Source organism: Zootoca vivipara, chromosome 17 (assembly GCF_963506605.1).
Source record: "Zootoca vivipara chromosome 17, rZooViv1.1, whole genome shotgun sequence".
NCBI classification, from domain to species: domain Eukaryota; kingdom Metazoa; phylum Chordata; class Lepidosauria; order Squamata; family Lacertidae; genus Zootoca; species Zootoca vivipara.
The window spans coordinates 32,087,470-32,103,743 of NC_083292.1; the positions used below are offsets into that span (position 1 = coordinate 32,087,470).

At 47.2% G+C, this 16,274-nt stretch overlaps 1 protein-coding gene across 2 annotated transcripts; it reads left to right on the forward strand.

Moving 5' to 3' along the window:
• Positions 1-2,096: 2,096 nt before the first annotated feature.
• Positions 2,097-15,890, forward strand: PPOX (protoporphyrinogen oxidase). 2 transcript variants are annotated; one of them, XM_035098197.2, is made up of 13 exons: positions 2,097-2,320; positions 4,443-4,536; positions 7,101-7,235; positions 8,358-8,473; positions 8,591-8,723; positions 9,551-9,695; positions 9,815-10,005; positions 10,999-11,059; positions 11,166-11,284; positions 12,085-12,198; positions 12,720-12,869; positions 14,232-14,274; positions 15,194-15,890. In XM_035098197.2, exons 2-13 carry the CDS (start codon positions 4,450-4,452, stop codon positions 15,328-15,330), a joined length of 1,431 nt encoding a protein of 476 aa, XP_034954088.1. In that variant the 5' UTR covers positions 2,097-2,320; positions 4,443-4,449; the 3' UTR covers positions 15,331-15,890. The 2 variants fall into 2 exon arrangements, with proteins under 2 accessions (XP_034954088.1, XP_034954089.1); XM_035098198.2 differs by lacking the exon at positions 2,097-2,320 and adding an exon at positions 2,333-2,409.
• Positions 15,891-16,274: the final 384 nt, after the last annotated feature.

Genomic DNA, 16,274 nt, shown 5'->3' on the forward strand with positions numbered 1-16,274 from the left:
TACCTTCTCGCTGTAGTGGTACCTATTTATCTACTTGCACTTTGACGTGCTTTCGAACTGCTAGGTTGGCAGGAGCTGGGACCGAGCAATGGGAGTTCACCCCGTCACCGGGTTTTGAACCACCAACCTTCTGATCGGCAAGCCCTAGGCTCTGTGGTTTAACCCACAGCGCCATCCACGTCCCATGGGTGACCTTTAGGCTGGGGAAACTCAGGCACTGGTCCCTTTGGATGAGAAAGAATTAAGGTACTTCATTATCATTTTTATTTCCAATTGTGAAATGGTTTATAGGTGTGAGTGTGTTCATTTTTTTGTGTGTGTGGGTGTTTGTAACATAATGCTTACATCTTAGCACAGAGTTCTGTGTAATCTAGAATCAGGCACATGTTTTCTTCTTGCAAAACAAAAACACTGGTACTTTTTGTGCCAGCAGAATGAAGCCCGACTGATTCCTGGGCAAAACACTCTGTTGGAAGCATTAGTTGGTTGCTGGGGTGACCCCACCAGAGTCCAATTAGTATCTCTACTCATTTGGGATACACGAAGCCCCAGCGATGGAGTGTGCATCTCTCTCTGGGTTACTTTTTCTTTTTAAAATTATCTGGTGTGTTTATAAAAAGTTTCTCCCTAGCCCTGAGAGTGTCATTTGTCTTTATTTAAGACTTCTGTGAACTAAAATATAATTGTCTTTAACACAGGAGACAAAGGAAATGTGTGTGTGTGTGTGAGAGAGAGAGAGAGAGAGAGAGAGAGAGAATTGTATCCTAGAGATTATCAGAATGGCAGTGGTGTTTAGGGGCTTCTGTTGGGGTCAAGATTTTATTTAGAAGTGCATTATTTTCACTGTTACTGGGACTGTTTGCATTTTATTATTATACCTTATGAATTACAAGGGGATTGCTTAATTTTATTGTATATTTCTTAAGGAGCTGTTTTTGTTAACTTGTTTTTTATTGTTTACATTTTGTTATATTTTGTAACAGTGAATTATGTCATTTTTTCATGGTGTGGAAAGGCTGCACACAAATTATGATAGCCAATGCTAGTTGATGGACAGTAGATTATTATTAATAATAAGTAACTTTGTTGCTTTGCCCAGGGAAACCCAAAGATGAATTCATTTCAGTGGGTTTACTCTTAGTACAACTAGTTAGATACAACCCTGGGAGATTTAAGCTTCAACATGCCATACTCAAATCCCATGCATTATCTAGCTGCTGTCCTTACAACAGCTTTGTAAAGTAGGCTGTTGTTGTGCCCATATTGCAGATGGGGAACACTGAGGCTGAGTGTGTTTTGCTTAATGCCACCTCGTGAATCCTTGAACTTGATACCTCCTCTTGAGTCACACAGACACAGGTAGCTCTGAGCATTTTAAATTCTGATGTCTTATCAATCACTTATGTTGTTGTTGTTGTTGTTGTTGTTGTTGTTGTTGTTGTTGTTGTTTAGTCGTGTCCGACTCTTTGTGACCCCATGGACCAGAGCACGCCAGGCACTCCTGTCTTCCATTGCCTCCCACAGTTTGGTCAAACTCATGTTAGTAGTTTCGAGAACACTGTCCAACCATTTTGTCCTCTGTTGTCCCCTTCTCCTTGTGTCCTCAATCTTTCCCAGCATCAGGGTCTTCTCCAGGGAGTCTTCTCTTCTCATGAGGCGGCCAAAGTCTTGGAGCCTCAGCTTCAGGATCTGTCCTTCCAGTGAGCACTCAGGGCTGATTTCCTTCATAATGGATAGGTTTGATCTTCTTGCAGTCCATGGGACTCTCAAGAGTCTCCTCCAGCACCATAATTCAAAAGCATCAATTCTTCGGCGATCAGCCTTCTTTATTGTCCAGCTCTCACCTCCATACATCACTACTGGGAAAAACCATAGCTTTAACTATACGGACCTTTGTGAACGGGTAGTTCTGAGTATTTTAAATTCTGATGTCCATCAATCACTTATAAAAGCGCCCCAGGCCCCGCCCACCAGGCGGTGCGTGTAAGTAGGAATCGTTACAGAATGCTCAACGTTCCACTCGCCCCGCCTCCCCTTCCCTTGCAGCCGAGTCGTCCGAACTCTTACGTCATTGTCCCTATTAGCCAATCCTGGGCGGAGGGGAGGAGCCCTTAGCTCAGCTGCGGGGGACGAGAAGGAGAAAAAAAAAGAGGGGAGTGGATGCAACGTGCAGCCGTCAGAGTAAAGGGGCCGGACGTCGCCCGAAGACTAGGGGTGGGTGGTACACGTGTGTTTTGCGCTGGTGCGTTCGTGTGAACGCAGCCAGAGAGTGGAGTAGAGGACATATTGGTGTAGGAGGAGTCAATCGCTGTAAAACGAGGTGGGTCGGTCTGGAGTGTGTGTTTATTAGAGAGAAGAGCGAAATTATATCGATGGCAACTAAAGGAGGCCTCGATCTAGGTTTAAGGGGTGCGTTGTAGAACCGGTTGTGGGGTAACAGGAGGGCGAATTGAGTAAATTGTTCCAAGGGTAAGATATCGTGGGGGGGGGGGGGTGCACGTTACAGACAGGAAGAGAAAAGTCATCAGATGACGGGTTGGGAGGCATACAGGTGAAACTCGGAAAATTTGAATATTGTTGAAAAGTGCATTTATTTCAGTAATGCAACTTAAAAGGTGAAACCAATGTATGAGATAGATGCATGACATGCAAAGCAAGATATGTCGAGCCTTTGTAATTACTTTGTAATTATTTGTCGTTAGGCGGGTCAATTATAAATGGAATGTAATTAATGAAATGTAATAGAGATGTTTATTTTTGCATTATTGTAACTATTTGTTTTATTACTGTGGAATTTCCAAAAGAATGCATTTGTAAAAAATAAAAGAAAAATTAAAAATAATAAGTTGCATTACTGAAATAAATGCACTTTTTGACGATATTCTAATTTTCCGAGTTCCACCTGTATTTGCTGGGGAGGTTCTGGGGCAGTTGGGAAGAGTTTCTGTGATGCATTTTACTCACCAATTACTGCATTTATATCCTCCAAGGAGCTGAAGTATGGTGTTCATGTTAAACTCGCAACAACCCTGCGAATTTTGTGGCAGAGTGGGGATTTGAACCCTGGACTCCCGGGTCATAGTCCAATACTTTAACCACTATGCCACTCAAGGCTTTCATTGTGATCACAAATAATCCCTGGTCTTTACAGGGGGCACTGGAGTGGGTGAGGTTGGCTAGGTGCAAATAATGCAGTAAAGTGAATGGGGGGAGGGAAGAGAGCAATCTCCAAATTAGGCAGGTGTGGTTGGTGGGGTGACCAGACAGGAGAATTGTGTGATCACTTGAACTCACCTTATATAGACTGCATGCAAACCATCCATTTAAAGCACACGCACATACACACACACACACACGCCAAAGAAATCGTGGGAACTGTAGTTTGATAATGTTGTTGAGAATTGTAGTTCTGTGAGAAGGCATACTAAATTTCCCAGGATTTTTTGGCTGAGTAAATGTGCTTTAAATATATTGTGTAGTCACAACCCCATTAAATGTTGGCTACTTTGCTGAGCGCCTCAGGTTGTGCAACAATTGGTTAGCAAGCCGCATTCATGAAGGCTTCCAGGCTGCGTTGTGTGGGCTGAAAAATGTATTATCATCTGTGTTAGTAATGGCAACCATGAAACCGGAAGTGGCTGCAGAGACTCATTTGGGAATGGGAAACTTTCAATTACAAGTAAATATATGAGCTGGGGAGGTATTTTGTGGGGACAACAATTTCAAGTGCAAGTAGATAAATAGCGGGAAGGTAAATGGCGTTTCCGAGGGCTGCTCTGGTTCTCCAGAAGCGGCTTTGTCATGCTGGCTACATGACCTGGAAGCTGTACGCCGGCTCCCTTGGCCAATAACGCGAGATGAGCGCCGCAACCCCAGAGTCGGTCACAACTGGACCTAATAGTCAGGGGTCCCTTTACCTTTACCTATTTATTATTTATTATATTTATATTAAATAAATCTAATTTATTTATTACACACACACGCCTCCCATCTTTTCTCTGAGGCGCTCAAAGTGTACACATTTCCCTCTCCAGTTTGACTGGGGTCACATCCATGCCTTGCCTTTAAAGAATCCTGGGAACTGTAGTTTATTAAGGATGCTGGGAATTGTAGCTCTGTGACGGGTAAACTACACTTCCTGGGATTCTCTTGGGGGAAGCCAAGTGCTTTAAATGTATGGGTGTTGGAGGTGCCATGGACTTGCTATCTTTTGGCCCAGCCAACCTCACAGGGTTGTTGTGAGAACTGAAGGAGGCTGTCATTATGGATGCCACTTGTGAGCTCCTTGGAGGAAGAGATGTAAACCGCTTTGAGGTTTTCATTGCAGCCAAGCAGTATATGAATGTTGTGGGATAATAAATGTAAAAATAATAATTTGTGGGGGCATGGTGTTGTGGGTGACCCCCTGTACGTAATCGGATCCTTTGCCCCACTCTCTCTAGGATCCCAATGCAGAGGACCGTGGCTGTCCTTGGTGGGGGGGTGAGCGGCCTTGCAACCTGCTACTACCTCGCCAGAAGCCCCCAGGCACCCAAGGTGAGTGTGGGACTCTCTGTGAGGTACTGTTGCTTGCTGGAGGGTGAGGCTCGGAGGGAAACAGCACTGCATTTGCCGCTTAAGTTGGCCATTTTGTGTGTGCGGGGGACCAAGGCTACAGCTTTAGACAGGGGTAACGGATTGACACGGTTTTGAAATATATATTCCTGCCTGGCTGGAAAAGAGTTAAGCTACCTCCAGCCTGACCCGACATAACATTCTGGTGGGGGCGGGACTGTTCCCAGTTTAAAAGGAGGGAGCAGTGGGTTTTGTCAGTTGAGGAGAGGGAGTGGGTAGGTGTGAAGAAGAAAGTTGAGAGGCCAGGATAGTGGTGATGTAGATGAGGTTCAGGAAGGCTCGATGTTAAATGTTTGACAGAGATTATCTACAACCGAAACATAGCTTATAAACACATGAAATGTTAAAGAAACAACTATGTTCTAAGGTGAATAAAATTCTTCTCTTTTGTGCCGAGAAGTATTATTTTTCCAGCAAGGTATCGGGACTCACAGTAACTCATTAGAGGACAAAACTTACCTCAGGAAAAGAGGCGAAAGTTTGTGTCTTAGAGTAACACTGAGGAGGCTTAGAAAGATGACCTGGGGTGTCAACAAGTTGGGGTGTCATCAAGCCGAGTGAGACCCTTTACTGGTGGCAGGAGGTTATTCTATCAAACAGCCTCAAGTTTTGTTTTGTTTTTTATACCAGGCCACGTGAGCTGGAAGGAGAGTCTCTTTACTTATAAACCCACAAGAATAAAGGGGTTTATTTGGAGGCGGCGGGAGAAGAGGGTGGGTGGCTTCACCTCTGGATTCCTGTGTTGCATTTTAGTAATAGAGAGGGGGACATTCGTCGCAACAGGCATGGCTTCCCCTCCCCCAAAGGATTCTGGGAGCTGCCATTTGTTAAGAGTGCTGAGAGTTGTTAGGAGCTACAGTTCCCTAGCAAGAAGGGCTGAGCATTGACCTCAGAACTGCAGCTCTGTGAGGGGAATTGGGGATGTGCTAATAGTACCCTTAACAAACTCTCCTCCCCCTGGGTGCTGTTCTGGACTTTCTCTCAACACCTAATTTGGGGGATTCAAGGGGAGCAGAGCAGGGGGGGGGAGCCCCATTGTACATTTCCGAGCACAATTCAAAGTGTTGGCGTGGACCTTTAAAGCCCTAAACAGCCTCAGCGCTGTATATCTGAAGGAGCGTCTCCACTCCCATCGTCCAGCCCGGACACTGAAGTCCATCTCCGAGGGACTTCCACCGGTTCCCTCACTGTGAGAAGGGAAGGGAAGCAGGCAGAGGGCCTTCTTGGTTGTGGCGCCCGCCCTGTGGAACGCCCTCCCGTCAGATGTCAAGGAAATAAAGAACTGTGTGACTTTTAGAAGACATCTGAAGGCAGCCCTGTGTCAGGAGGTTTTTAATAGTTAACGTTTTATTACGTTTTGGTATATGCTGGAAGCTGCCCAGGGTGGCCGGGGCAGCCCAGTCCGATGGGCAGGGTACAAATAATAAAATTGTTGTTGTTGTTGTTGTGGAAGCTCTTGTATGGGTTTTTATAGCAGAACCCATTTGTTGGATCTGGCCTATAGGAAACAAGGAAGATGGTTCCTGATTGCAAGGAATTGGAAAAACAAAAACTTACCCAGTACGACAGATTGGCAAGTTTTAATGAAGGAATACTCGCAGCTAGCAAAATTTACTGGAAGAATTAGAGGACAAATGAAACAAAAAATAAAAAAGGAATGGAGGATATTTATAGAGTACATAAAGAATGATGGTATATCTAAATTCTAATGGCAGACTAAGATTGAACCTAAATGGAATTTAAGGAGAGATTATAATAAATGGAAGATAAAAGTTGTGCGATACGATACAATAAGGTGAATATACATAGATTACAGAGAGAATAATTGGAAGTCAGTTAAAAGAAGATATAAATGAATGATTTTACTTTTTCTAATTTTTGTTTTTTGTTTGTTTGTTTTTTATTCTTTTTTGTGATTGCATTTTTGGTTATATGATTAGATCTTCAGAATGTATTGTTCTTTTTGTCTGTAAAAGTGTGTGCGTAAGTTGAGTGTTTATGTTTTTAAAGAGAGAAATTAATAAGGTTCATATTAAAAAACAAAAGGAAATAAGGAAGATGGTTCTGATAATAGTCAGCCCAGCATCCTGATAAACATGGGTCCCATTTGATGCTATTCGGTCACATTCTCATGCACACACTAGTGTTCAAAATTCCCCAAGCGCATTTTGCGACTGCGAACAGTCCACTTGCGACCAAATGGAGATGTCCTGTTGCCAACTTGGTGCCTGACATCTCCATCTTCTGGCTGGCACGTAGAAAAGTTTTCTGCTACCATACCACCTGCGCAGCAGCAAAATTGGTGAGAAAGTTGCTTTCCAGGGCAGAAGCAACAACAATAATGATAATAATAATGATAATAATGATTACATTGTAAAAATAATTGTGGTGACCGTAACCTAGATTTAAGGTGCCATTTGGCAATTAGCTTATATATCTGAGTTTTTTTAAAACACTGACACACACCCCACCCTTTCTCTGTCCAGGTAATCCTTTTAGAAAGCAGCAGCCGTCTCGGAGGATGGATCCATTCCACACGTACAGAAGACGGGGCAGTTTTTGAACATGGGCCCAGAGGGATCCGCCCTGCTGGGGCAGTGGGAAAGAACACCCTCCTTATGGTACGTATTTTGTAAATCAGGAGCCCTTTACAATCAAGCAGTATATCAGTTGTATGAAATAAAATAAATTGGTAAATTGAGGCCCTTGATAGCTCAGTCGGTAGAGCATGAGACTCTTAATTTCAGGGTCATCGGTTCCTGCATTGCAGGGGGTTGGAGTAGATGACCCTCGGGGTTCCCCTCCAACTCCACAATTCTATGATATATCCCTGGCAAGATCCTCCCAGCTATGCTAACCTGTCACTGAAAACGTGGCCACGACCCAGAGACAGATCATACTTAAATCCAGTGGACTACTACTGAAATCACCTGCTTGCCAATTCTCTCTTATTACTGGTTTTCCAAATTATTACAAATCAGTCCAAATTACTTTAATTTAATACAATTGCTTTTTTTTAAAAAAAAAAGGTTTCCCACTCCTGTTTCAAACATCTGTCCATTGCTTTCCCCCATGCAGCCAATTCATTCTTCTTTAATCTCCTCTTAATCCTTCTCTTGAATTCTCTTCCATTTTGAGAACTGGCAAGAGAAGAACCTGCTTGCCAATTCTCATAACAGAATTGGTTTGCCTCAAGCCATAAATCAGGTGCCAGAACCTTTTGGCTTTCCAGATGTTGCTGAACTACAGTTCCCATCAGCCCCCAGCAAGCATGGTGGAAATTGGGAGGCCACCGGGGTTTGGACCTGGGAGTGGATGCTCTGCTACTCAGCGATGACACTTCCCCAAAAGCATCTCCTGATCTGGACCACATTGGCTGCCCTGATGGATCCATGCATCATCGTCTACAAATGGTCATGGGTCGTTTTATCTTTAGAAAGTTCTGCGTCAACTTTCTAAGCCGAATGCTGTAGTGAAATCCCACAGATCTACTCTATTTATGTGTTGGAAATTTGTATCTCTGTTTTTTACGTCTGATTTATTTTTGTGGTGTCGGCTTATAGCCGAATAAAGATTTATCTATCTATCTATCAACTTTCTAAGCCCCACAGACTGCAAATCATTTCAGATCCACATTGCTCTGGGAGCGGAACAGACCCCCTAAGCAATCATGTTTGCTATAATATGCTATTTTGAAATCGAGCATCTGCACTGGGGTTAAGGGGGTTGTGATTCCTTTCTAGGTCTCTGAACTCGGCCTTGACGCAGATGTCCTTCCTGTCCCTGGGGACCACCCAGCAGCCAAGAACCGCTTCCTCTACGTCCGCGGAGCCCTCCATAAACTCCCTTCGAGTATCAGGTACTTTCCGGAAACCCTGGGGATGGCTCTCGGGAGCCCTGAGATCAACCCGTCCCTCCTATCTAAGCATGGAAGGTGATCATTTCTCTGCTGTGTTTTGTGGGTGGCGATTTCCAGTGGCGTCATGCGGACGGTTCCTCCTTTCACCCGTCCTCTGGTCTGGAGTGGCCTGAAAGAGCTCATGTCCCCCCGCGGCTCCGAAACAGACGAGACCATCCACGCCTTCGTGAGGCGTCGCTTTGGCCAGGAGGTACGTGCCCAGAGAGGAAATGTGGCAACGCTCATTTGGGGGAGTGAGCCAGGAAGGTTTTCTTATGGAGGGGCGTTTTGTTTTGGCTAGCACAGGGCAGGGGGGAAAGAAGAAGCGGACCAAGGGTGGGGCGGGGGCCGTCTATCTTATCAGCTCCACACAGGGCCCAAGAGAAGGGTGGGTCCCACTGCTCTCCCCTGCCCTGCCTATTTCTCTCACACAAAGCCTCCCAACAGGGTCAGGGTAAGCTGTTCTCAAAGATATCCTGTCCATAAAAGAACAGGGCTACTGTCTCCCACCACCCTTCAGGCAAAGGGCTACATTTGCTTCAGGAGAACCTTCTGGAGGCCACATGCCAGGGTTGAGCCAGGGCCAGAGGCAAAAGTGTGCAGAGCAGTAAATGTGAACTTTACCGTTGCGCAGAGAACTAGTTTGTACATAACACTCATTCCCCCCCTCTCTGTCCTGTATCGGGAAGTTTTTAATGTTTGCTGTTTCATTATGTTTTATATGTGTTGGAAGCCGCCCAAATGGGTGGGGTATTCTTATTATTCTTATTATTCTTATTATCATCAACCTCCATCCAGGCAAATAAGAGGCCTGATCCAAGTTGGAAGACACATTCCAGCCAGGCAAAAACACCCAAGGACCAGCGAGAGGGATGTGGCCTGTGGGAGATTCCAGAGGGCCAGATAGAAAGGTTTAGGGGGGCACATTTAGCCCCAGGGTCTGAGATACCCCACCCTTGATTTTAAAAAGCGCCGCACCCAACATCAGGGCGGGTGGCCGCTTTCTTGCTTTGAGTGCTGTGTCCTTGATCTCCACAGCTGGCCGACATCATCATTGACAGCCTTTGCCGGGGGGTGTTTGCCGGAGACTGCCGGACCCTCAGCGTGCGCTCCTGCTTCCCGGCGCTGTTCCAGGCCGAGCGGAGGCACCGTTCTGTCATCTTGGGCATGGCCCTTGGTGGAGGTGAGGTGCCAAGGGGAACCAGAGAAAAAGAAAGGAGCCTTTGGGGTTGCATGTTTTGCAGTTTCAGAAGGGAAGGAAACACAGAGAAGTTTCTGATATCAAACTTCCGTATCTTTTAGGGAAAGGCCCCCCTGTGGATTCTCCTCTGATCCGCAGAGCCCAGGACGAGCGATGGAGCCAGTGGTCGCTGCGTGGCGGCATGGAGACTCTCCCCGAAGCCTTGGAGGGTTTCGTGAAGCAGCGTGGGGTGGAGATTCACTGCGGTGCCCGTGTGAAGCATCTGGAGAGGGCGGCGTCTGGCTCCTGGAAGGTAAGAAAAGTGCCAGTGCGGAGTGAGAAAGGAGCATAGGGTAGCTTCCTCTCTAGAAATCTCCCCTCAGCCGCTCTGGAGGAATTTCGCCCCACTCCTCTTGCGATATTTCCGCAGAGTCCTGTTCAAGTCACGTGCGGCGCTGTGGTTAAAGTGTTGGGCTCAAAGACCTGGGAGATGTGGGTTCATATCCCTTTCTCAGCCATGAAGCTCACTGTGGGCCACTACCTTTCAGCTTAACCTGCCTCGCAAGGTTGTTGTGAGGAGGGCAAGATCCATGTGCTCCACTTTGAGAGACTTGGAAGAAAGGAGGGACTGAAGTGGGATGATGAACGATAATAAATCACAGTGATATGAATAAACCAGGCGCCATCTCCTTGCGGGAGCACCTGTAACCATGTGTAGGCCTTAGGCCAGGCATCCCCAAACTTCGGCCCTCCAGATGTTTTGGACTACAATTCCCATCTTCCCCGACCACTGGTCCTGTTAGCTAGGGATCATGGGAGTTGTAGGCCAAAACATCTGGAGGGCCACAGTTTGGGGATGCCTGAACTAAAGCATACTCAAGAGTCGACCTACTTTTTTATTATTGCATTTTATCTCGCCACTTCCACCAAGGAGCTCATGGAGGGTGGGGCATGCATGGCCCTCCCCTTCCATTTTAACCTCACAACAACCCTGTGAGGTAGGTCAGGCTGAGAGACAATGGTTGGCCAGAGATCACCCAGTGATCTTCGTGACCGAGTGGGGATTTGAACCCCAGTCTCCCAGGTCCTAGTCCAACGTGTTGGGTACTGCAGTAACCAGCGCTGGGCTAGGTGCCAAGGCTAAACTTGGGGACATCACCCACAGTTTTCTGAGTGGTCATTTGTAGTGGTGGTAGGAGGGTTGGACTTTCTGGCTGACCATACAGTAGATCGCTGCCCTTGTGTTAGAGACCCTTCTGCGGCTGGCGCAATGTTGACTGAGGCTGGCTCTACGCTTCTCCCTTAGATAGCGCTTGAAGATGGCATTGTGGAGGCAGATCACATCGTCAGCGCTTTGCCTGCCCAAGGTAGGAGAATCCTCTGTCCTGGAACAGGGACCCATTTTTGCCTAAGGACCATATTGCATCCTAGGCAACCTTAAATAGACTCAATCTGCCTCTTCTCTCTCTCCAGCGCTTGCTGAGTCGCTCCCCGGCTGGGCCGAACCGCTTGCCCGAGAGCTACTGGCCATCCGGGCTGTTTCTGTGGGGGTGGTGAACCTACAGTATAGAGATGTGCATCTCCCCGTCACGGTAAGAGGCTTTTTCAATGCCCCATGCTCAAAACGTGAAGCTTGCCGGTTCCCATTGCGAGAAGCTTTAAGGGGTAATGCAGGCAGGAATAATGTCTCTCATTTCTCTGGGGGGGGGGGGTTCCCTGTTGTGTCGTACAGGAGAAAACCCGTACATGCCCATAGTAAAATCTATTGCTTTGGGAACTGGGAAGCTTTACCAGGTGAATTTCTACGTGTCACAGAGCGCAACAGCTTTGAAACCAAAGAAAAGGGGGAAATGTGGCAAAAATCTTCACATGCAGTTGGAGAAGGGGGTGGGGAGACCTTGCCAGCTAGAAATTCAGCAGGTAAAGTTGCCAGGGCGCTGTCACAGGAAAGATTTCTATATGTCCACAGAGAAATGAAGTGATGTGAGGGGCTTAAGTTTAGAATTAAGCCTTACATTTTGAGAACTCCTGAGTGTACGTTTGTAATGTTAACTTCAACTACAGCCAGTGGTCCTTGCATGTCCTTGCAAAAGGCTGTGATCAGCCCTCCCCCTATTTTCTCAAGGGGGTTTGCCCACCCATGTGCCCGCCTGCCCCTTGATCTGGTGAGATTGGCCAGGAACCCCAAGCAGGGCCTTCTTCAGAGTGGCCCTAACCATTAGGAATACGTTTAAATACTCTGTGTGTTTGTTTGAATGGGTTTCATTTGTGTTTTTGTTTTGTTTTTGAACAGTTCTTCTTCCCAGAACCTTTAGGGCAGAGTTGAAGTAGAAATCAAGAAACCTGCACTTTGTGTGATTGTGTGTATTTTCTGCCAATCTCTTTCTCCCAGGGATTTGGGCACTTGGTACCCTCCTTTGAGGACAGCTCATTGCTGGGCATCGTCTACGATTCTGTCGCCTTCCCCGGGCAGGATGGATCCAGCGGTCCTTGCGTGCGCCTGACAGTAAGAGCCGGTGGGATGCGAGGGGCTAACCTCCCACCCACACTGTAGGATCATGTTCTAAATACGGCTTAATGCAGGCTTCGTCATCCTGGTGCCCTTAGAGGCTACTCCATTAGGGCAGATGGGGCACTGCCCCACTAACCTCTGCTGGCTCTGAGCCAGCCCCTATTTCCTGGCTGTCTTACAAACAGTCCAGGGGGTGGCACTGCTTGGCAGCTTCCTCCTCCTTAGGCTCTGTGTTGCCCCTGTAATCGTGCTCATCGGGGGGGGGGAGCTCTAGGATGCTGGACGTGGGAACTGTCCTGCAGAAATTGACCCACCCTGGCCACTAAACCACCATCCAGCCTTCCCTCAGCCCAGCCAACACAGCCCTTTTGGACACTCCAGCTTCCATCAGCCTCAGGTACGCTGGGAGTTGCAGTTCAAAATGGGTGCTGTACCAATGAGCCACGGGTCCCAGAAGTCAGTGCAGCTTTCAGGATGGGAAACAAGCTTTTTAACGTTCCACTCCTTTTGCCCAGGTGATGCTGGGCGGTGCGTGGTTTACATCGGGGCTCGGAGATCCGGACACCGTGCCCCACGCTGTGCTGCTGAGCCGTGCCAAGGCAGCTGTTAAAGAACACCTGGGGGTCTCAGCCGAGCCCTTTCGCAGCATCGTCAAGGTGCAGAAGGTACAGACTCTGGAGCTGAGAGACAGAGAGATGGGGGGGGGAGTGTGTCAGTCTTAATTCCACAAATTAATTCTTCTATGTTCCAGCTGGATGCACAGCTCCCATTAAGTTCAAGAATCACAGAATCGGAAAGGGACCCTGAGGACATCTAGTCCAACCCCTTGCAATGCAGGAATATGCAGCTGTCATAATAATTATATTTATTTATTTATTTATTTATTTATTTATTTATTTATTTATTTATTTATACCCTGCCCATCTGGCTGGGTTTCCCCAGCCACTCTGGGCGGCTTCCAACAAATTATTAAAATACAATGGTCTGTTAAAGATTAAAAGCTTCCCTAAACGGGGCTGCCTTCAGATGTCTTCTAAAAGTCTGGCAGATGTTTTTCTCTTTGACATCTGGTGGGAGGGCGTTCCACAGGGCGGGTGCCACTACCGAGAAGGCCCTCTGCCTGGTTCCCTGTAGCTTTGCTTCTCGCACCGAGGGAACCGCCAGAAGGCCCTTGGCGCTGGACCTCAGTGTCCGGGCAGAACGATGGGGGTGGAGACGCTCCTTCAGGCATGATCCCATGCGGGGATCAAACCTGCAACCTTGACATTTTTCAGCACCATGCTCTAACCAGCTGAGAAAAGTGAACTGATTTATTACGATGACGTTGATTTCCTTTATTTCACAAAATGTATGCCCTGCTTGCAAAGAAGAAACCCTCAAAATGGTTGACAAACAGAATGAAAATGAAATTATCAGTGTGTGTGTTTTTTTAAAAAGTTAAAAACAACTATTTTTTTTAAATCATGAAAACCAACAACAAGGTTACATTCACTTTTCTGGTGGTGAATGGGCTGGGGAGCCTTAGACAAAGCTGCTGTTCTTTTTTGCTTCTGCAATTTGGGGAGGGTAGTGTTCCACCTCCCTTGCAGGGTCGTTGTGAGGATTGCCAAGATGGTGTGCACTACAGCATGATGTAAATGGAGAGCTTTAAAAAGGCAGAATTTGGGCAGAGGTTAAGACCCAGGGTGCTTTGATCCATCGTCCATGTTGCTTTCATAATGACACGGTTGCTGTGCTGGTTATTCCCATGGTTCAGATGGAGAATTGGTGGCTTGAGGAGGCTGTGAGGATTTGAACTCAGCTCTTTGCTGTCCAAGCCTCAATTTCTGTGTCTTGTGTGTGGAAGAAGCAGAGGAGAGGGCACTGCATTGGGTGGCAGAGAGACAAAGAGTCGGGGAGGGGTATTGAAGGGGAGAAGATAAAGGGGTACAGGATCTCTTTTTTATATATAACTCCAATTTGTTTGAAAACATTTTGAGTTGCTTAAGACCAGCTGCAAACCCCTTTGCCTCTTCCTATCTCTGTAGGCCTGCATTCCTCAGTATACACTCGGCCACTGGAAACACATAGGTAGGCCTTTCTTTTTTAACTATCAGAACAATTTAATTCAGCTATTTTCATGTTATGCAGCCTTCCAATATGTGTGTGTGTGAGTGTGAGAGAGAAAGCAGGAAAGAGAGTTAGGCGTCAGCTACATTGGTCAAAAAATAATGTTTTGAATTCGTTATTAAAAAATGCAACACCAGATGGCGCCAGAGAGCAAAAGAAATTCTAAGCGATTTTTGCATAGTGGTTTTTTCTTTCTTTCGTTAGAACGATTTAATTACTGTCTTATTTATGGCGTTTCCCCCCCTGTGTGTAGTTCCACAGAGAGAGAGAGAGAGCAGATACACAAACAGCCCAGCGCAGCAACACCTTTCATTTCTATGTATATAGGAGCACAGGTCTTCAGCCAGGGGGTCAGGACCCCCAGGTGGGTCGCAGCACAGCTCTTTCTGCTTGCCATGTTGAACTCCAGCTACAGCTGACCAAACCAAAGGAGCAGGGCATGCGGTGTCTGGGCCAGGATGCATCCTTCTGATGACACACACATTTTTGCCATTTCCACAGGTGATGCAAATTGAAAGGCTAGAGCCTTTTTCCATAAGAAGGATACTTCTGGCAAGCTGTATAGGCTCCCTGTAGTGAGGGAGCTCTCTGTGGAGCTGTGACGCTGTTCGCTTTCTGATCTCTGTGTGTGGCTCTCTCGACTTCTCCCAGAATAGTTGAATGATGGCGGAATAGTTGAATGCAGGAGGGTGGTAACTCAGCGGAAGGGATGGCATGCACCTGGCTGCAAGAAATGAGCTGGCAGAGGCTCCCACCTGGAACCCTGGACAACCGCTGCCAGTCAGTGCAGGCAGTACTGAGCTAGATGGACCAATGGCCTGACTTGGTATAAGAAGGCAGCGACATATGTTCCTTGCTAACCCTTTGCCCCTTCCTTTAGAGAGTGCAGCGGCTTACCTGGAGCAGCAGAAGCTGCCTCTCAGCCTGGTCGGGGCTTCCTACGAGGGTGTCTCAGTCAACGACTGCATCTCCAGCGCCCACACTGCCGCAGCCAAGCTTCTCGGCCATGTCTCCTGAGAAAGGCAGAGGGGACTTCGTCTTTCCTCGGCTTGTGGGACTCCTGCCCCAAAGTGCTGCTCTCCGCTGGCAGCCTTGGTTCTTACCCTGCTAACTGCCTGGAAGTGGGGTTGACGAATCTCTTGGCACAAGATCCAGGTCTCTTGCGTTGAAACACAGAAGGGGGCGATTGTGTTGGTTCAGCGTGGAATGGACTTGCTCCTCTGTGCTTATATCTATCTGGTCTGCAAGCACCACACACTCTGTGCTGAGCACCATCTAGAGAAGGCCTCACTGAGGACTAGGAGCATGCGCTGCTGCGATTGGAAAAGCAGGTGTCTAGCCCCTGGCCTTCCTCCTTCCTGTGCAATTTGAGGTTTCCCCTGGTGCTTGGAAGTGTTCCCTGCTTTGTCTGAAGATTATGGGGAAGGTGTCTGAGATGCTCTGTAGGCTGGCTTGGTCCTGCTGTTGGATGGTGGGGTTTGTGTCCCCTGCCTGCTTCCTTCCCACCACCCTTCAGTTCTTCATATAACTATTTCATAGATGTCTGCTAATAATAAAAAATATATCTATCAGCCCTACTGCTGGGGGTGGCTGGGCTTATTTCTCGCTCCCATTATTTGGGTACATAAAAGTGCAAAGCTTGAGGACTCAGGCCTGATTCAGGCAGTTGTGAAATCTACGTAGGTCTCCTCCTGTGCAGGAGATAAATATCAGGCATTCATTAGAATTCACTGTGCATTAAGACTGCCACTTACATGGGAGTTACGTTCTTGGGATCATGCCTGAAGCCTAAATCTCTGTGGTGGCCATACTTGGCCCTCTAGCTGTTTTTGGACAACAACTTCCATCATCCCTAGCTAACAGGACCAGTGGTCAAGGATTATGGGAATTGTAGTCCCAAAACAGCTGGAGGGCCAATTGCCAAAGTCACTTTTCCTTGAATCCTGCCCTCTCTTTAATTT

What these genes read in the sequence shown, in the direction of transcription:
- PPOX (XM_035098197.2), top strand. Translation starts at nt 4,450, where the DNA reads ATGCAGAGGACCGTGGCTGTCCTTGGTGGGGGGGTGAGCGGCCTTGCA. An exon ending in CGGCGTCTGGCTCCTGGAAG is followed by an intron (nt 10,006 to 10,998) that starts GTAAGAAAAGTG and finishes CTTCTCCCTTAG; the next exon opens with ATAGCGCTTGAAGATGGCAT. An exon ending in CGGCCACTGGAAACACATAG is followed by an intron (nt 14,275 to 15,193) that starts GTAGGCCTTTCT and finishes CCCTTCCTTTAG; the next exon opens with AGAGTGCAGCGGCTTACCTG.